The 20,440-nt window shown below is 49.3% G+C and overlaps 2 protein-coding genes across 11 annotated transcripts in view; one reads left to right on the top strand and one right to left on the bottom strand.

Annotated features, from left to right (window-relative positions):
* MPHOSPH9 (M-phase phosphoprotein 9) overlaps positions 1-14,111 on the bottom strand; it is a 62,936-nt gene extending 48,825 nt beyond the window's left edge. For 3 of the 10 annotated variants that reach the window (XM_062182698.1, XM_062182702.1, XM_062182703.1), the window contains exons 1-5: positions 11,437-12,772; positions 7,614-7,767; positions 3,586-3,675; positions 2,614-3,137; positions 622-745 (exon numbers count right to left, since the gene is read on the bottom strand). In XM_062182698.1, coding sequence (XP_062038682.1) covers positions 622-745; positions 2,614-3,137; positions 3,586-3,675; positions 7,614-7,767; positions 11,437-11,540 — 996 coding nt within the window. In that variant the 5' untranslated portion in view covers positions 11,541-12,772. Of the gene's footprint in view, positions 1-621; positions 746-2,613; positions 3,138-3,585; positions 3,676-7,613; positions 7,768-11,436; positions 12,774-14,003 lie in introns of those variants that run through there. The other 7 variants (XM_062182704.1, XM_062182705.1, XM_062182699.1 and 4 more) reach the window with 6 other exon arrangements.
* LOC133752337 (proline-rich protein HaeIII subfamily 1-like) lies at positions 12,696-13,523 on the top strand. The gene has a single exon (XM_062182829.1). It carries the CDS (start codon positions 12,696-12,698, stop codon positions 13,521-13,523), a length of 828 nt encoding a protein of 275 aa, XP_062038813.1.
* Positions 14,112-20,440: the final 6,329 nt, after the last annotated feature.

Below are 20,440 nucleotides of genomic sequence, written 5' to 3'. Positions count from 1 at the left end.
ACTCTCAGACTAAATGTAAACACTGGAGGTACAAACACAAGTAGGACCTCTGCAAGTGATTCATATTTTCATACCATTTCACCCCTCATTAGCTTTGACTGACAGCCTACAAAATAAACAATATTTGGGGCCAGTGCTGTGGCATAGCAGGTTATGCTGCTGCCTGTGATGCCAGCATTCCATGTGGGCACAGGTTCAAGTCCTGGCTGTTCCACTTCCCAATCCAGCTTCCTGCTAATTCACCTGGGAAAGCAACAGCAGATGACCCAAGCACTTGGGCTCCTGGCACCCAGGTGGGAGACCCAGAAGCTCCTGGCTCCTGGCTTTGGCCTGGCCCAGCCCAGCTCTGGCCACTACAGACATCAAGGGAGTGAATCAGCAAAAGGAAGATTTCTCTCCCTCTGTCTCTTCCACTCTCTGTAACTTTGCCTTTCAAATAAATAACATTTTTTTAAAAAGCAGTGATACTTACAACAAATTGGTATTTCCAAACCTGAGATGCCAAAAAAGATTTGTAAATGAACAAATTAATGATATAAAAGAAGACAAAAAGTTATGCAGTGAAGCCAACATACTCAGCAGCAGCTGACGTGTGGCCGAGGAACGTGACTTAGCACCTACTTTCTCAACTGGTAACTTCTTGCTGTGTTCACTTCCTCGCTTAGATCTTGAACAGCCTTCTTCTACATGTGCCCTCTTTGGTTGGTTCTGCTTCAGCTTTTGTGCCCATGATGTTATAGGTTTACTATTTAAGAAGAGAAAACTAAAATTACTTCTTTGAGACAGTATCCCCCACTATAAAGCCAAACTTGCATTTGCTGCATACTGTTGTGCCAGTGGGAAAGACTTTGAGGATTTTTTTCTAACAGTGGAAAGATGGTGTTAATTTCTTTTTCAGTTCTAATTACCAAAGGCAAAGTAAACAAAAACACTAACAATGATTAACAATACACCAACTCTGTAGCCATAGAATACAACAAAAACGAAAACAGTGGTCCTTTCAAGTACAAGTGAAAGCATATTTACTGGCATGGGCTAATAATTTTACTTGATGGGAGGAGATTCGTATTGCTATGGCCAAACATGTTAGTATTTAAAAGTGATGAATCTGAGGGAGGTATTGTGACACAGTGGGTTAAGCTGCCACCAAGCCGCAGCCTACAACCCATATGGGTACTGATTGAGTCCCAGCTGCTCTACTTCCAATCCCAGTTCCCTGCTAATGCCCCTGGAAAAGCAACAGAAGATGGATCCTCAGACCCCTGCCACCCACGTGGGAGATCCAGATGGAGTTCCAGGTTCCTGGCTTCAGTCTGGCTTAGCCCTGTTATGGGATGTTAAGCCCATCTGGGGAGTAAACAGGCAGACAGAAGATCTTTCACTTTTTTTCCTCTCTCCCTAGCTCCTCCTCTAACTCTGCCTTTCAAACGAATAATAAATATATCTTTAAAAAATAAAATGAAATTAATAAACTTGTTTATTTAAGATTGAGGGTGGGGCCAGCATTGTGGCATAGCAGGTAAAGCTGCCACCTGCGGAGCCGGCACCCAATATGGGCTCCAGTTTCAGTCTTCCATCCACTGGTTCACTCCCCAGATGGCTGCAACGGCCAGAGCTGAGCCAATCTGAAGCCAGGAGTCAGGAGCTTCTTCTGGGTCTCCCACATGGGTGCAGGAGCCCAAGGACTTGGGCCATCTTCCACTGCTTTCCCAGGCCATAGCAGAGAGCTGGATAAGAAGTGGAACAGCCAGGACTTGAACTGGAGCCCATATGGGATGACCGGCTCTGCAGACTGGGGCTTTAATCTGCTGTGCCACAGCACCGGCCCCAGGACTTCTTAATAAAAGAAACTATGGCTGAATGTGAAATAATCTTAAAATTTTGTAATATACCTTAATTTTTAAAATTTGCGTCTCTGAAATATACTATCTAAAGTAAGGTGAACTACACTTGAGCATATGAGTCCCTGCCATCCACCTGGGGGTCCCAGACTCAGTTCCCAACTCCTAGCTATAGCCTGACCCAATCCCAGATGCTGTGGGCATTTGGGGAGTGGATCAGTGGATAGGAGATCTGCTTCTCTCTCTTTCAAATAAATAAAAATTAAACAGAAAAATATCATTAAACTTACAAAAAATTCTTAATATATAAATAAAAAAGTTGAGGGACAGGTGTCGTGGTGCAGCAAGTTAAGCTGCCACTTGGAATGCCCACATTTCAGATCGGAGTGCTGGTTCAAGTCCTGGCTGCCCTGCTTTCAATCCAGTGCCCTGCTAATGCACCTGGGGAAGCAGCGGATGATAGCTCAATCACTTGAGCTTCTGTTACCCAGGCAGGAGATGCGGATGGAGCGTCTGGTTCCTAGCTTCAGCCTGGCCCAGCCCTGGCTGCTGTAGGCATTTGGGGAGTGAATCAATGGATGGAAGATCTTTGTCTGCCTTCTAACTTTGCCTTTCAAATAACTAAATAAATCTTTTTTAAAAAATTTTAACTGGTAAGTGTTCAAATACATCTTACTTTTTTATAGTCCAACTAAAAGGAACTCTATTTCCTAGATTCCAAACATGACAAACGAGTAACACTCCCTTCAAATAATACAGAAATTCTAGTCACCTGTTTGTTTTCCCACTGTATACTTCAGAAATCTTATTTTCCTCAAGAAAATTATGTTCAAATTCACCAGGAAAAATGGAACACTCTTCCTTTAAAGAGTCACAAAACTCTCTGGTGGTCTGTATGTAACATTTCTTGCTTTTCATGCCACCCACAAGTGCATCTGTCTGCACCACTGGTGCCCCACACGGTCCTTTAGAAACATCTGGGTGCTCCATGAACTCCTGGGCGTCCTTGGACTTGTCAATATTTAATTCTGAGACACAGAAGGTACCATAGCCACTGCTCACTGAGCTGCTATCCACGTTGCAGTCTGGTTGTGATGTGGACGTTTCGTGCTGCATCTCAGGTTCTTTCGACTTAGGGTAGCTGACAACAGATTCATTTCTTTCACTGCTTTCAGAAAAAAAACCCATTTGACTTTCTGAAGATGCTTGTTTGCTGGAAGAACTTCTCTCACAGGAAACCCAGGAAGCATTACTGGTCTGCAGCTTGACTAAATTTTTTATCTCTTCCTGTATACGCTAGAAAGAAAAAAAATTATAGGCTTGCGTCAGAAAAGAACGTTAAACATCACAATTTTGTAAACATTATGAAAATATTGTGTTTCAAAATACAATGAGATGGGGCTGGCACTGTAGCATAGCAGGTCAAGCCCGCACGCCATCATCCCATACTGGGTCCCCGGCTGCTGCACTTCCAATCCAGCTCCCTGTTAATGCACCTGGGAAGGCATCAGAGTTTGGGCCATCCTGCACCCACATGGGAGACCCAGAACCAGTGGATCAAAGATCTCTCTGTCTTTCCCTCTTTCTGTGTAACTCAGCCTTTCAAATACATAATATTTTTTAAAAAACATGAGTTATTACTCTAAAAATAAAATGACGTTTTATCTTTTGTTATAAACAAAATTGACTTAGCATTTTCTACAACTCTTATAAATATGAAAAAAGAATACAAATCAAAACTTACTTGAATTTGGTTGTGGAACTGTTCCTGCTGGGCAACAATCTGTTCTTGGCATTGCTTTTCCACCAAACTGAATAGCTGTAACCACCTGGCCTATTAAATCATAAAATACTGCAGTTAAACATAATTTTAACTTAATATTTCACAGTAATATTCCTCCAGTGACAATTGGCCTTTTTCTGAAGTTTTTAAAATGACAAATATATCAGCCAAATTAAGCAAACAGATGTAAATATATATTTAAAATAAAAATAGGATAGAGGCCTGGGTACCCCCGTGGGTAACCTGTAGTCTGGGGAAGCTGAAGGTCTACAAAGATCGCCATCTGATGCCACCTGCTGTCCCTTCTGACCAAGAACTCGCACTTGCACTTCACATTTATCTTAAGTGCTCTGTCCTTTCCTCCTAACAGCTAATGACTTCTATTAAACATTGAAGTATCCAGAAAAGGATCCCACATCCTAAAACAAGAAATAGCTTGGTTTTATGAGAATTTAACTCCCTAACTTAATTGCTTTTCAAGTAAAAGTTCTCTTTAATGTAAAATATTAAAGTGTTCAAAAACCCTTGAAAACTGAAACATGAATGAAAAAATGGCTCAGAAAACCTGAGGGGTAGGAGGGCAGATACAGTGGGAAGATCACTATATTCCTAAAGTTGTACTTAAGAAATTTGTACTCACTAAATAAAAGGTTTCTTTGGGGGCAGGAGGAGGACATAAAACTATGGAACTGGTCTTCCATGACCTGAGGTCATCATCCATCCTGACTCCCAAAGGCAGTCCCCAGTGCGTGACAGGAGGGGTGCAGAGTGCTCCAGGGGCTAAATCCAACCTCGAGGTCAGCACACTTTCAGTGATTAGTCTGCAGGAAACAGGCTGCAGCATCAGGAAGTGGCTACCATGAGAACCAGTACGTTGTAGTCTAACCTTCCTGACTGGCCTGCACTGTTGGCTCCTACACACCTGGCTTTGCCCTGCCCACTCTGTCCACCCCTGCTCACTACACACCGGCCTCACAGGCCACTTGCTATTCCTGGAGCACATCAGCCCCTCGCAAGCTCTGAACTTGCTGCCCCCTCCAACAGGAAAGCTCTCTCCCCACCTCTTAGCACGCCTGGTGTCCTCCCATCCGAACTTCAGCCTGTCACCTTCTCAAACCACCCTCTCATCCCGCTCACCTCCTCAGGGCACAGACCAGTCAGAAAGCATCGCATCTGTCCACTCTGGTAAGGGGTCCACCTCCCACCCAACCCGCTCGATCTCCAGCACAAAGCACACATCACCAAGGAAAGCCACAGTGAGCAAATACATAAAAATGCCCATTCTGAGCTGACCTTTTCTTAGTATTATGAACTACAACAATACACAGCTCTTCAGGTTAATGTTGGAAGCCAGATACTAATCTCTAACTTGTAAAATCTGAACTCTAATAGAATTAAGATGAAATCTGTACAACAGTATTGAGACAAAGGGGGGAAAAACTTCTGGGTAGAAAAACAAGTCTTCTTTGGGGCCAGCACAGTGGCTCACTTGGTTAATCCTCCGCCTGTGGCCCCGGCACCCCATATGGGTGCTAGGTTCTAGTCTCAGTTGCTCCTCTTCCAGTCCAGCTCTCTGCTGTGGCCCAGAAAGGCAGTGAGGATGGCCCAAGTGCTTGGGCTCCTGCACCCACATGGGAGACCAGTAAGAAGCACCTGGCTCCTGGCTTCAGATAGGCGCAGCGCCAGCCGTAGCAGAAGGAAGACCTTTCTCTTTCTGTCTCTCTATCTGTCTGTAACTCTGCCTCTCAAATAAATAAATATTAAGAAAAGAAGAAGAAGAAAAAGAAGCATTCACAATGAAACAGCAAAGTCCTGATGAGCCAGGGTAAATTAAATTATCCTTCTTGGATCCGGCATTGTGGTGTAACACATAAAAGTTGCCACCTTCACCGGCGCCGTGGCTTAACAGGCTAATCCTCCGCCTAGCGGTGCCGGCACACCAGGTTCTAGTCCCGAGCAGGGTGCCGGATTCTGTCCCGGTTGCCCCTCTTCCAGGCCAGATCTCTGCTGTGGCCCGGGAGTGCAGTGGAGGATGGCCCAAGTGCTTGGGCCCTGCACCCCATGGGAGACCAGGAGAAGCACCTGGCTCCTGCCTTCAGATCAGTGTGGTGCGCCAGCCGCAATGCACCGGCCACAGCAGCCACTGGAAGGTGAACCAATGGCAAAGGAAGACCTTTCTCTCTCTCTCTCTCTCTCACTGTCCACTCTGCCTGTCAAAAAAAAAAAAAAAACACACACACATTGTGGGGGCCGGCGCTGTGGCATAGTTGGCTAAGCTTCCGCCTACAGCACCAGCATCCCATATGGGCACCAGTTCAAGTCCTGGCAGCTCCTCTTCCGATCCAGCTCTCGGCTGTGGCCTGGGAAAGCAGTAGAAGATGGCCTAAGTGCTCCAGCCCCTGCACCCACATGAGAGACCAGAAGAAGCTCCTGGCCCCTGGCTTCGGATTGGCACAGCTCCAGCCATTGCAACCATTTGGGGAGTGAACCAGAGGATGAAAGATCTTTCTCTCTGTAACTCTATCTCTCAATTAAATAAATAAAATCTTATTTAAAAAAATTACATTGTGACAATGCCTCATTTGTCATAAAGCATGTTAGTTCAGCTATCATAAGCTAATGAACAGATACATTAGAGAAAACATCTAATAACAATTCTATTTTTAGTGGCATTTTATAGGTCTTTCATATTAGCAAATACTGATTGGCAAATGGGAAAAGGATAAAAAGTATAAAAACCAAAAATTCCTAATTTTTAAAGTATGCAAGAAATCATTCTGTTACTTCAATAATTATGGATAATTAATTTAAGTAATTACTCTTGGGGATGCTGCTACTGTAGAGGAAATAAGGCTGCAACCAGAGACAGAGAAAGGAATGTGGACCCCCACTCCACCCCCGCCGACACTGACCTTGAAAAGTGGTTACTCCCAGCTATCTGGTGAAGGAGCCACACATGCACGGTTATCTTGTCGAGGGAAGGAAGATGCCCTAAAGTCTGCTTTCTAGAACTCCACTCAAAAATTTGTCCTATAAATCTGCCCCAGACATCTCTTTTATAAACATACTGGACCCACGGATCATTGGAAGTGTGGTCCTAAGTCACGTAGGCTGCAATTTAAACCCATCAGTGCTCTAACTGTTCAGGTATGATGGCTGATGAACCTATAAATATTGTAAGTCTGAGCCTAGGCTCAGGGCTCAGTCTCAGGAAATGACTCCAACTGCTTGGATCCTCAACTGTCTCTGGTGCCGTGTGAACAAAGGGAGTCTTCCCACCCCAGGTTCTGTAACACCACCAAATTCTCAGACCAGGTAACCTTTCATTCCATGTACTTTCCACTCTGGAAAAATGCAGAAATAACAGTTCTAAAAGAATGATCAACATTTAAAACAAATTCTGGTGCTAACTAAAAAATGTATTTAATACTGGTAATATTTTCTGTACTCCGATAAAGCATGACCAACTCTAGCCTTGGGAAAGTCAATCTTGACCATTACTCTATGAAACAAACAGTATTCAAAACAGTATTCTTTCAAGTGTTAAATTTTCTGTATCACAAAAAAAGGACCGCTGCCCTAAAAACAACACAACGTAACATCTCCCAGCTAAATTTAAACAGGCACCTAAGAGAAAATTTATAATTTTAAAACACCCAAAATCCTTCAAAGTAGACTCAGACTTTTCAAAATGATAATTCCATATGACTTACCTAAAGCATTAGGATTAGCAACAATTTCAAGACAACATTTTAGGTTCACCTGTAATATACAAATTAGTAAGTCTAATCTCTCAACTATTGGTTAAAATACACTTCTGATCACCGTCTCTTCCGTGCAATATCATTTCCACTGGCCACATTATCTTAGCAATAACTGAAATATTATCATGTACTCCAGGACATAAGTTGCTACTAATTTAAAGTGTAGTAGAGGCATATATAGATGTAATTACTTTAAAATTACAAAGATAAAACAGAACGCAATACCTCACAGTTTTTCCAAAGCTCCGAATCTGTCTTTCCACTGTTTTGCAGCTCTTGCATGAAAGAGGTTAGGACTTCAACTGTGCCTTGAATGACAGAGGGCCCGGTCTTCCCTGAGAAAGAGGATACCCCATTGGTACTAAGGTGGTGACTACTTCTGTTGAAACATAAGCGATTCAGATGTTGTCTTCATTCTACCGAAGTGTTGAATAATTCAGCAGTTCAAGATTTAGCAGAGCAGCACAAAACCAGTGATACCTAACCCTTCTAATGGCACCTCATTTGTTGAACATCTGATCCCAAGTTTGCCCATGAAGGGGAAACAGCAGTAAAAAGACAGCACTTTTTCAAGAACACAAAAGGCATCCGAAAGGAAGCGAACGCTCCAAAGTGTCTGCAGAAAGTCAGTTTGTGCTAAACAGTACGCGACAACCCCAGCCACGCTGATCTACATTAATTATTCCAGAGGATCATTTCTGTCCACTCTAAGAACAGCCCTTCACTGAGAAGTGGGCACTCTCCACGGCCCTGGATTACAGGCGCGTCTTGTTAATTGGATCCCCCAATTTGGTGTGGTATGTGACGCTTATCTCTGCACTGCCACTGAATCAAAGTGGAGCCAGGCAAATCCGCAGAAAATCGACTTAGTCGATTTAGTGTGAAAACAGCACTGATTCCAGAAGGACTGCTTTTCCAAACTTGACATGGCTTTCACATTGTTCAATGAAAAACACAAAGCCTAATTCAAGACACTGAAATCTGTTTCAAATCCAGTCGCTGAAAGGTTTTGATTGACTGATACCCTGTTTTGTTTCTCAAAGAAATTCTAAAATATTGGACAGCAAATCAAAATAATAAAATAATGCGGTCAGAGAACAGACTGATAAAAAGTCAAGGGAAAGAAGAACCTGACGGTTGTCTGTAGCAGCTTACGTGCTCGTAATATGCTAGTCTGAATGCGCTGACTGAACTGCCAGTCCCTACAGAAAGGGAGACAAGCTCAGGGACACCATTGTCATGAGAAAGGCAGTCTGGGTTCCCCCAGGCCCATCAGACCCTGTGTTCTGAGAGGGACTTTTTCTGCAGGTGGCCCTCAAAGGGGCCACCAAGTGCTACAGCAAATGCGATGCGTGGCCAGCTTTCAGCACGTGCATCCACGTGACCAGAGCACACACCTCTCTCAGACCATGTCCTGTGCTTTTGAGATTTTCCTTTCACCTCACTTTAATGTACGCTCTCGTTTTATCTAACATATCCTAAGCTGCCTTAAATTCCTACCAAAGAGGGAAGGGAACAATCACAATAATTTACTGACAACACACAACTGCTTCCGGACCCAAGGGTTTGCCCCTTGTCCAGCAGGGCCCAAGCTGCTGCTCCTGCTTTTACTGCTCTTCTCTCTAATGGTCTTACTTCTTGGCTGTCCGTAAGCTACCACAAATTCAAAAACCAAATAAACAAGCTAGTCAGACCACAAATAAATTGAGAGTAAACCAGTTCTGATCCAAAACAAACTATGGAATAGTTTAAAAACCAAATGCATTTCAATTGATTATTTTCTCAACTCAAATGATTTTCTGCTGACTTCCAATATTCAACTTTAAACTTTTATTTTTTTAAAGATTTATTTATTATTTACTTGAAAGTCAGAGTTACACAGAGAGAGGAGGAGATGCAGGGGCCGTGGCTCAATAGGCTAATCTTCCACCTGCGGCGCCGGCACACCAGTTCTAGTCCGGGTCGGGGCGCCGGATTCTGTCCCGTTGCTCCTCTTCCAGTCCAGCTCTCTGCTGTGGCCGGGGAAGGCAGTGGAGGATGGCCCAAGTGCTTGGGCCCTGCACCCACATGGGAGACCAGGAGGAGGCACCTGGCTCCTGGCTTCGGATTGGCGCAGCGCTGGCCTTGGCGGCCATCTGAGGGGTGAACCAACAGAATGAAGACCTTTATCTCTGTCTCTCTCTGTCTAAGTCTGCCTGTCAAAAAATAAAAAAGAAAATAAAAATTTTAAAAAAACACAAAAGGAGGGGCTGGCACTGTGTGTAATAGGCTAAGCCTCTGCATACTGTGCCGGCACCCATACGAGCACCAGTTCATGTCCCAGCAGTTCCTCTTCCGATCCAGCTCTCTGCTGTGGCCTGGGAAAGCAGAAGATGGGCCAAGTACCTGGGCCCCTGCACCTGCGTGGGAGACCCGGAAGAAGCTCCTGGCTCCAGAAGGCTTAGCTCCAGCTGTTGCAGTCATTGGGGAGTAAATCAGCAGACAGAAGACCTTTCTGTCTCCCCCTGTCTACAACTCTACTTCTCAAATAAATAAATAAAATCTTAAAAAAAAAAAAAAAAAACCAAAAGGATTACAACTACTCTTTGGGCATAGCAGGTAAAGCCACTGCCTGCAGCGCCAGAATTCCATGTGGGCACCAGTTCGAGTACCAGCTGGGTCAACTTGCTTTTTTTGGACAGGCAGAGTTAGACAGAGAGAGAGAGAGAGACAGAGAGACAGGGAGAAAAGTCTTCCTTCCCTTGGTTCACCCCTCAAACAGCCACTACGGCCGTGCGCTGCGCCGATCTGAAGCCAGGAGCCAGGTGCTTCCTTCTGGTCTCCCATGCTGGTGCAGGGCCCAAGCACTTGGGCCATCCTCCACTGCCTTCCCCGGCCACAGCAGAGAGCTGGACTGGAAGAGCAACCGGGACAGAACCGGCGCCCCGACCAGGACTAGAACTGGGGTACCGGCGCTGCAGGCGGAGGATTAGCCAAGTGAGCCGCAGCACTGGCTGGTCTACTTCTGATCCAGCTCTCTGGTATTGTGCCTAGGAGAGCAGGAGAGCAGCAGAGGATGGCCCCAGTAACTGGTCCCCTGCACCCACGTGGAAAACCCAGAAGAAGCTCCTGGTTTTGGATTGGCCCAGCTCTGGCTGTTGCAGCCATTTGGAAAGTGAACCAGCGGATTTAAGATCTTTCTATATATATAACTCTGCCTTTCAAATAAATAAATAAATCTTTAAAAAAAAAAAAAAAAAACAGTACTTTGAAATAACTCTCCCTGAACAGCTGTTTTAAAAAATACAATCAGGGGGCCGGCACTGTGGCACAGCGGGCTAAAGCCCTGGCCTGAAGCGTGGCATCCCATATGGGCACCGGTTCTAGTTCCGGCTACTCCTCTTCTGATCCAGCTCTCTGCTGTGGCCTGGGAAAGCAGAAGATGGCCCAAGCCCTTGGGCCCCTGCAGCCATGTGGGAGACCTAGAAGAAGCTCCTGGCTTCGGATCGGCGCAGCTCTGGCCATTGCGGCCATCTGGGGAGTGAACCAGCGGATGGAAGACCTCTGTCTCTACCTCTCTCTGTAACTCAGTCTTTCAAATAAATAAAAATAAAAAATAATTTAAAAATCTTTAAAAAAATACAATCAGGGGGCCGGCGCTGTGGCGTAGCGGATAAAACCACCACCTGCAGTGCCAGCATCCCACATGGGCACTGGTTTGAGTCCAGGCTGCTCCACTTCTGATCCAGCTCTCTGCTATGGCCTGGGAAAGTAGCAGAAAATGGCCCAAGTGCTTGGGACCCCACACCCACATGGGAAGACCGAGAAGAAGCTCCTGCTCCTGCTTTCAGACTGGTGCAGCTCCAGCCATTGTGGCCAACTGGGGAGTGAACCAGCGAATGGAAGACCTCTCTCTCTCCTCTCTGTGTGTAACTCTGATTTTCAAACACATAAATAAATCTTTTTAAAAAATGCAATCAGCAACAATAACACTATTTAGATAAATTGGTATCCCATGCAAATAGCTATTATAATTTGTTACATTAAAAAATATCTGTCCCATTCTTACCTATTAGAGTTTATGTTAAGTCCAAGAGAATGGGGAGAATTTTTGTTATCAGATTCCACAGAAGATGTTCGTTGTATCGTTTTTACCAAATCAAAATCTTCCATAGTGTACAAACTGTTATACTCTTTTATTTGAAAATAAAGGTTCTTTCACTGTTTGAGGAAACTGAATCCGAGTCTTCCTCAGACGTTTCATCGTCTATCGGCATTTTCACTCGCTGACATTCAGAAGTGTGAGAGATCCTAAGCTTCCAAGAGGGTCTGAAAGTGAGAGGGGGAAAAGATTACTACAAAAAGCCACTAAACCCAACACTGTCTTTTCATGACCTTGGAAACCCAGACTTGGGTCACACACATCTGCACCCAGGACAGCACCAATATCCTGAGGACTGAATGTAGAGACTACCGGACGGCCAGCACCAGGTGAATGGAGGAACAACCGTGGCACACACACAGGAAAACTGTTCGGGTACAGAAACGAATGCTGTACTGATAGAGGCAGCGTGGGTAACACGTGAAACACCAGGCTAAGTGGCAGTCAGTCACAGAAGCCCACATACCACGTGATTCTAGTGCAGACACTACCTACAACAGGTAAACCTACAAAGGGGGTTGACCGTTAGCTAGAGCTGAGGGGAGGAGAACCCGGGAAGGACAGCAGTGGGTATGAAGCTTCTTTTTGGGGTGATGAAAAAGTTCTAGAATTAGTGGTGAGGGATGAGCAGCCTTGTGAGCACACCACACTGTACACCTTCAAAAGGGCAAAGTTTCCGGTATGTGAATTATGTACCTCAACTTGAAAACCTATTTTAAGGGTGGTTTGCAAAAAGAGTAGCATCTCTTCAGGTAATACTTCAGCATGGTATCTTTAATAATCAAGGCTCCAGGCCGGCCCCACAGCTCACTAGGCTAATCCTCCGCCTGCGGCGCCGGCACCCGGGGTTCTAGTCCCAGTCTGGGCGCCGGATTCTGTCCCGGTTGCTCCTTTTCCATTCCAGCTCTCTGCTGTGGCCCGGGAGTGCAGTGGAGGATGGCCCAAGTGCTTGGGCCCTGCACCTGCATGGGAGACCAAGAAGAAGCACCTGGCTCCTGGATTCGGATCAGCGCAGTGCGCCAGCCGTAGCGGCCATTGGGGGTTGAACCAACGGCAAAAAGGAAGACCTTTCTCTCTGTCTCTCTCACTGTCCACTCTGCCTGTCAAATAATAATAATAGTAATAATAAAAATCAAGGCTCTAGGCACAGACTCCATTACGTAACAATGGAGCACTCACAGGCCTCCATCATTCGTGCAGCCACTGCCGCCCAGTGTGAGTGCGTGCTGCGCCCCCGCCGGACACCCCCGCCTCAGGCCGCCCGGCTCTCGGAGGCCCCCGCCGGACACCCCCGCCTCAGGCCGCCCGGCTCTCGGCCACAGAGGACGAGGCCCCCGCCGGACACCCCCGCCTCAGGCCGCCCGGCTCTCGGCCACAGAGGACGAGGCCCCCGCCGGACACCCCCGCCTCAGAGCGGCCGCCCGGCTCTCGGCCACAGAGGACGAGGCCCCCGCCGGACACCCCCGCCTCAGGCCGCCCGGCTCTCGGCCACAGAGGACGAGGCCCCCGCCGGACACCCCCGCCTCAGGCCGCCCGGCTCTCGGCCACAGAGGACGAGGCCCCCGCCGGACACCCCCGCCTCAGGCCGCCCGGCTCTCGGCCACAGAGGACGAGGCCCCCGCCGGACACCCCCGCCTCAGGCCGCCCGGCTCTCGGCCACAGAGGACGAGGCCCCCGCCGGACACCCCCGCCTCAGAGCGGCCGCCCGGCTCTCGGCCACAGAGGACGAGGCCCCCGCCGGACACCCCCGCCTCAGGCCGCCCGGCTCTCGGCCACAGAGGACGAGGCCCCCGCCGGACACCCCCGCCTCAGGCCGCCCGGCTCTCGGCCACAGAGGACGAGGCCCCCGCCGGACACCCCCGCCTCAGGCCGCCCGGCTCTCGGCCACAGAGGACGAGGCCCCCGCCGGCGTCGTCGGACGCTGCGCACCCCGACCCGACGCACACCCAGGCTTCTCGGCCCGGGTGGGCGCTGGGCTGGGGGCAGGGGCGTGAGCCACGGAGGCAAACGTGTAAAGAAATAAACTTGGTAGAGAATGACTGGAACAGCGACGTCTCCGCTCGTCCGGCCACAGGCGGCCGGTAGGAGGGGGCGCCCCAGCCCATCCCCGCCCGCGACCCGCACCGACGAAGGGCACCGGGGGCACACGCGCCGCGCCCGCGCTCACGACCGCAAGGCCGAGGCCGCGGGCCGCCCTCCGCCAGGCGAGGGGGAACCCACGGCCGGCCGCCGCCCTCGGGATGGCCGGCGCGACTCTGAGGAAAGCCCGCAAGCCCCCCGCCCGCCAGGAGCGCGCCCTGCGATTGGGCCGCGCGGGTGTCACTCAAGGGCACTGAGTCCAGAAAAGGCGCACGCAGCGCGGCGCAGCGCCCACACGCCGGCCGGCTCCGGCCGCGGCCCGCCCTCACACTCGGAGCCGCGAAGGCCGTGTCCCCCTGCGGCTGGCAGCTCCTCGCAGACCGGCGGCCGCTTACCTGGCCCCGCTCCCACTGCCGCTGTCAGGGTCGAGCGAGCGGCCTCTCGCGACCGTTAAACTCGGAGCGTGCGCGTGCCCAGCGTCTCCCCTGTGATTGGCTGCTCGGAAGGGGGCGGAGACGGCCGGGCGCGGTGCGCGCGCTGACCTCCGGCTTCCCCTTTGCCAAAGAGGGTTGTCTGACGCCAAAGACAGAGAGGGGGCGGGGCGTCTGTCAAATCCTCCTCTCTGATTGGCTCTCTGGGAACCTGCCGCGGCCACGCGGGAAAGACGCCTCCCGTGCTCGCATGCGCAGTTGGTGAGAATGAGCCTTTGACAGGGGAGGGCAGCGGCGGCCAGGGTGCGGCGCATGCGCAGATCTGGGAGCGCGGTTGCGTCCTGGGTCCCGCGGTGATTCGGGGTTCCAGTGGAACACAGGGTGCTGGAGGCCCGTCTTAAGAGCAGGTAAGCGTCCGGCTGCTCGTGACTGCCGAGGGCTCTGGAGCGAGGCCTGGAAGCCGGGAATCCTGAGTTCTGCACGGCTTGCGACGATCCGTTCAGCTGAGGCCCCTGGCCCCGACCCCAGAGCTGCCCTTTGCGTGGGCCTGCTAGGCCGTGCACGCCCTCGGGGGCTGGGGAGAAGTGGGGCGAGCTCCGGCCACGCAGCAGGTGCACAGCGGGCGTCGGCACGTCCCCGGCGCGGCTTTTGAGAACCCGCGTTTCTCCCAGCCCAGTTAGTCTGGGAATTACTCCCGGCTCTTAGACCCCCTCCCCCAGGGGACCCTGACCCCTGGACAAGGTCCCTCGGGCGGCCACCCGCGGCACCGAGAAGCCGGGACGATGCCCGCTGTCGGTCTCACCCGACCCCCATCAGTGTGCGGGAGACCTCAAGCTTAGGTTGACACCCACTCCCCAGTCGTGTTAATCCCCCAGGCAGTATTGTGTGCACGTCACTCCTAGCTAAAATCAAATGATTTGTCAGCACACGACTGTTTTCCGTGACCCTATTACAAGCCCACCCCCCAAAAAAATTTTTTAGGATTAATTTCAGTAGTCACAAAATGTGCTGGAGACACTGTAGAACCTTCCACTCACGGAAGAATTGAGAAATGTGAATTCCTGAGGCTTCCTAGAGTTATTTACCCTGAGAGTGAATGCTGGTGATTAACCAGCCAAGGGTGGATGGCCATTTTTGGCTACAAAATTGGACAGGCTTTGTTTGGTTTGGGGGTGTAAATTTTTGGTCTTGGCTTTTGGCACCTTGATTCTAGGTTTTTTTTCTTTACCCATTAATGTTTTCATAAACCAACGGATTTAAGATCGAGGCGGCAGCTTGTGACGTCACGGACGCGGTGCCACGCTTCGGCAAGGCTGCACACGCTCTGATTTCTTACCCAGGTGCAGCTCTTTGGTAGGGTCTTAATTTAAAGGAAAAAAAAAAAGATTTTGAAGTGGACATTGCCTTCAACCAATAGAACCCGACAGAATAAATGCCTTTTTCAAAGCTTTATAAACAGCTAAAAAGGGAGTTTTGAAAGTTCAAAGAAATTATTTCTGAATATAGAAAACGGAAGTCGAAGGCTTCACAAATTCCAGTTACTTAGATGTGTTAAGCATGACTTCTGATTAACTAGCACTGGAGACTTTGCAGCGACCTTACAGCCCTGTTCTCTGGCTTTTCCTAAGGGCTTGATTAGCACACAATACAGCATGGAATGACTCATGTTTCTCCTTTGTCTTGGTGACTTCAGATTTACATCGTTTTTAAAAAAGATTTTATTTATTTATTTTAGAGGCAGAGAGTTACAGAGGGAGGGGGAGACTGAAAGGTCTACCATCCTCTGGTTCACTCCCCAAATGGCCGCCATGGCCGGAGCTGGGCCAATCCAAAGCCAGGAGTCAGGAGCTTCTTCCAGGTCTCCCACGCGGGTGCAGGGGCCTAAGGACCTGGACCATCTTCTACTGCTTTCCCAGGCCGTAGCAGAGAGCTGGATTGGAAGAGGAGCAGCCGGGACACAAACCAGTGCCCTTATGGGATGCTGGCGCCACAGGCTGAGGCTCAACTTACTGCGCCTACAACACCAGCCCCACACTTCACATTTGTTATCTTTCCTGTCTTTCAGGATTGTTCTTACTGCCTGCACAGTTCCTACAGATACTCACGTCTCACCCAGACTGCTTCCCTGACCGTGGCTTTATCTCAGCTGAGCCTGCTGGGAAGGCAGCAACACTTCTAAGTCACAGTGACCTTGGCTGCTGACCTCATAGACCAGAATTGTGACCTCACCAAGCAGCATGCCTTCAGCAACATCATTGTTTTCTCATGCTGCTTTTTTTTTTTTTTAAGATTTTTTTTTTTATTTATTTATTTTATAGACAGAGTTACAGACAGTGAGAGAGAGACAGACAGAGAGAAAGGTCTTCCTAACATTGGTTCACTCCCCAAGTGGCCGCTACTGCTGGCGCTGTGCCGATCCGAAGCCAGGAGCCAGGTGCTTCTTCTTGGCCTCCCATGCAGGTGCAGGGCCCAAGCACTTGGGCCATCCTCCACTGCCTTCCCGGGCCACAGCAGAGAGCTGGACTGGAAGAGGAGTAACCGGGACTAGAACCCGGCACCTCTATGGGATGCCGGCGCCACAGGCGGAGGATTAGCCAAGTGAGCCACGGCGCCGGCCCCTCTCATACTTCTTAAATTGGAGCATGCCAAGTGCAGTAATTTGCAGGTCACTGTTCCTGGATGAGATGAGTGCCATGAAACCAGGCCCTGGGAGGTGCTGGTCCTCAGCTCTGCAGTTAGGGAGCTGGAGCGCTTTACAAACTCTGTGGCCATTTGTATGGTTTTGTTTTCACCTTGGGGTGTTAGCTCCATTCTACAGAGGCCACATGGCCAGAGTGCTCCACTGGAGACGAGACATTGGATCCAGGCCTTGCTGACCACAAAGCTCACACTCTGCAGGGCTTGGCAGGGGTGGGGGTGATGAGAGTAAGAGACAGCTAAGGAGGCTGAGCTGACATCGTTTAAGGAAGTGGGAAAGAACTCATCTGGGAGTGGGCGGCTCATCAGGTTAAGCCAGCGCTTGCAATGCCTCCAAATCATATTGGAGTGCCTGGGTCAAGTCCAGGCTACTGTTTCCAATCCAGCTTCCTGCTAATGAATCCTGGGGGTGATAGGTCAAGTGCTTGACCCCCTGCCACCCCCTGGGAGATCTGTATGGGGTTCTGAACTCCCAGCTTCGGCCTGGCTGTTGCAGGCATTTGGGAAATGAACCACAAGAAAGATGTTCTCTTCTTTTCTTTTCTCTCTGTCTCTTTATCTCTCTGCCTCTTTTAATTAGATGCAAATAAATAAAAATAATTTAACATTTTTTATAGAAAGACTATATCTAGAGATCTTATGAATGGGCAGAAAGGATAAATTGGTTCAAATATTGAAAACTTAGTTCTCTCAAGAGGAGTCGTTTTGACATAATCCACATAATGTATCCCATATTTACTTATATCAAATACAATAATGTAAGTGCAAGTGCTTTAGAAAAGGATAAGTCCTAAAAAAAACCCACATCATTAATCATAATAATATAAGCTTTGAGACTTTTAGGAGAAAGTGTAGTGTTGTCATCGCTGCTGTTATATCTTATTTGAATGGTGTGATTCATAAATTATAAAGTCACTGTTAGATACTATGAATAGAAGACAATCACAGTGATGCACACTATTAGAGAGGTGTAATTCTCTGTGGAATCCAAGTTTTCCATTGGAAAAAAATGCACAGGTTGTTGAAATCGTGTGAGTGGAACTTTTCTGTATTTGTGCCTCAATGCTGCAGCATTGAAGTTTTAAATTCAGACCCAGAGTCAGTGTCCCCAGAATCAAAGGAACAGCTCTGCGTTTCCTGCTCAGTCTGTGACGCTTTCCTTGTTTGAGAAATAATTCCCATGGGCGACAGGCGCTCTGTCTGCAGCAGAAACACCCAGGCTGGAAAGCACACACGGGTATTTCCAAGCTGACCTCCCATTAGGGGTCCGCGTGCAGGGCTGTCTCAGCCCCCATCGGCACTGCGGGCCTCTGCACAGGACGCGCCGGATGTGGAGGACCCAGAAAGCCTGCCTGCCTTCCCCTCCCCCTTCCTTCCTCCCTCCCTTCTCATTCAAGATTTATTTATTTGAAAGAGTTAGAGAGGGGGAAAGATAGAGACCTTCAACCTGCTGGTTCACTCCGCAGAAGCCAGGAGCTCCATCCGGGTCTGCCAGGTGGGCGGCAGGGGCCCAAACACTTGTGCCATCCTCTGCCGCCTTTCCCAGGCCATTAACAGGGGCCTCTGGAAATGGAGCAGCTACCACTTGAGCAGTGCCCGTGTGGGATGTCAGCGTCACAGGCAGCAGCTTTACCTGCTACACCACAACACCAGCCTGGCTACTTTGTTTTAACTCTCATTTTCGCGGGAGCACTAAATCACACTTTTGAAAGGTGAATTATTATTAAGCTTTTCTCAGAAAATGGTTTTGCTCTCGCCTAGCTTCCATCGCCATCAGCTGGCCATTCCGTCGCCTCTAGCTGTAACATGGAGCATTCGTCGGCTAGGCTCATTTGTTAGGACACAGTTTGGAGACCTGTGGTTTCATCTCCTTATTGGAAAGGGGAGACAAGACTGAATAAGCAGGTAATCAGCACTCCCAAATTCTGGTCTCAACTTCGTAAACCGGATAGGAACAAGAAACAACAGCATTGGAAAGTGTCCCGGCAACCAGAAGAGCTGTGGAGCATCGTGCCTTGGAGCGCTGCTTGGTCACCTGAGGGTCGTGTTGGGACGCAGGTTCTCCTTCAGGAGGTCCCGGGTAGGGCCTGAGAATCCTTCTCCCTAACAAGCTCTCAAACGGCGGTGGTGGTGGTCCTACCGCTGCTGCTACCGCCCAGTGGACCGCACACAGAGTCACCAGACTGCAGCCACATAGTCCAGTGTGGCCAGCGAGCACTTGAGGAGTGGCTGGTCCACACTGCGAGAAGTGTAACTATAGCCCAGATTGTGAGGCAGGGAGAGGAGAGGGTGAGAGAGACAGAGGCAGAGCGCTTGCCTTCCCATCTGCTGGCTTCCTCCCCACGTGCCCAGATGGCCAGGGCTGGTGCGGAGCTCGGGGAACTCCATCCAGGTCTCCTCCACGGGCGGCAGGGGCTCAGTATTCAAGCCATCATGGTCTGCATCAGCTGGAGTCGGGTGGAGCCCAGGCACTCGGGCTGGGACACAGGCATCTTACCCCTTAGGCTGATGCTCAGTTCTACACCCCATTTTTGAAGACTTCATGTAAAAAAGATGAAAATATCTCAATTGTCTCAACTTCTAGGGCTGGGCCAGGACAAAGCCAGAAACTGGGAACCCAGTCCAGGTCTCCCACATGGGTAGCAGGGCCTGCTGCCTCCTAGAGTCTACTATAACAGGAAAATAGCTTCAGGAACAGAGCAGAGATTTGAACCCAAGGTACTCCTGTGTGGGTGTGGGCATCCTTACAAAAAAAAGTTATTATGTATTTATTTGAAAGGCAGAGTTAGAGAGAGAGAAGGGAAGAGAGAGATCTTCCATCCACTGGTTCACTCCCCAGATGTCCACAATGACTGGGGCTGGGCCAGGCTTCAGCCAGAAGCCCAGAACGCCATCCGGGCTTCCCATGTGTGTGGCAGGGGCCCAAGGACTTGGGCCATCCTCCACTGCTTTCCCAGGCACATTATCAGAGAGTTGGATCGGAATTGGAGCAGCTGGGACTCAAACCAGTGCCCATATGGGATGCCAGCATTGCAGGTGGCAACTTAAGCTATTGCAACACAACGCTGGCCCCGAATGTGGACATCTTAACTCATGTCTTAACCACTCAGTCAAATGCTTGCCCCAGCTTCTTATTTTTAATGTGACTACTAGAAAGTTTAGAACTTCACACGATGTGACTCACATTCTTACATCTCTGTTGGACAACACTATTTTAGAACATTAACACAATAGAGATGACATTTTTGGTGTCTTTTTTTTTTTCATCTTTTCAGATGACCTAGTTTCTCAGTCCCCTTGCTGCCATGTCACCTGCTCGGCTAACTCAGTGTTCATGGAGTTTCTTTCTCTGGGCGACATCCTAGCCCTCCCAGCTCTCCTCTCCACCCCTCCATCTCCATCGTTACTGCCATTGTGATCCTGGGCTCCTTGCAGCTGGATCTGTCCTAGGCTGAACTGCTTGGAGAAGCCAGAGCAGCAAACGCGTGCTGCCTGGAGCCAGTGATGCAGGGGGGCACTTGAACAGAATGCAGGTTCCAAGGCTTGCGCACAGCACCCTGACGATTCGGGGCATGTGGGAGTTCAGGAACTCTGCGCTAGAGCCTCAGGCTACAGCACCTGTCATGTTTGGGGACAGCTGAACTTCCCCGCTGCTGGGCAGGCCCCTTGGGCTCCCAGAGGCTCAAGCCTGGTACTCACTAGGT

The sequence above is a fragment of the Lepus europaeus genome, chromosome 23, assembly GCF_033115175.1.
Source record: "Lepus europaeus isolate LE1 chromosome 23, mLepTim1.pri, whole genome shotgun sequence".
In the NCBI taxonomy this organism is placed as follows: domain Eukaryota; kingdom Metazoa; phylum Chordata; class Mammalia; order Lagomorpha; family Leporidae; genus Lepus; species Lepus europaeus.
This window is presented reverse-complemented; position numbering and strand designations above follow the sequence as displayed.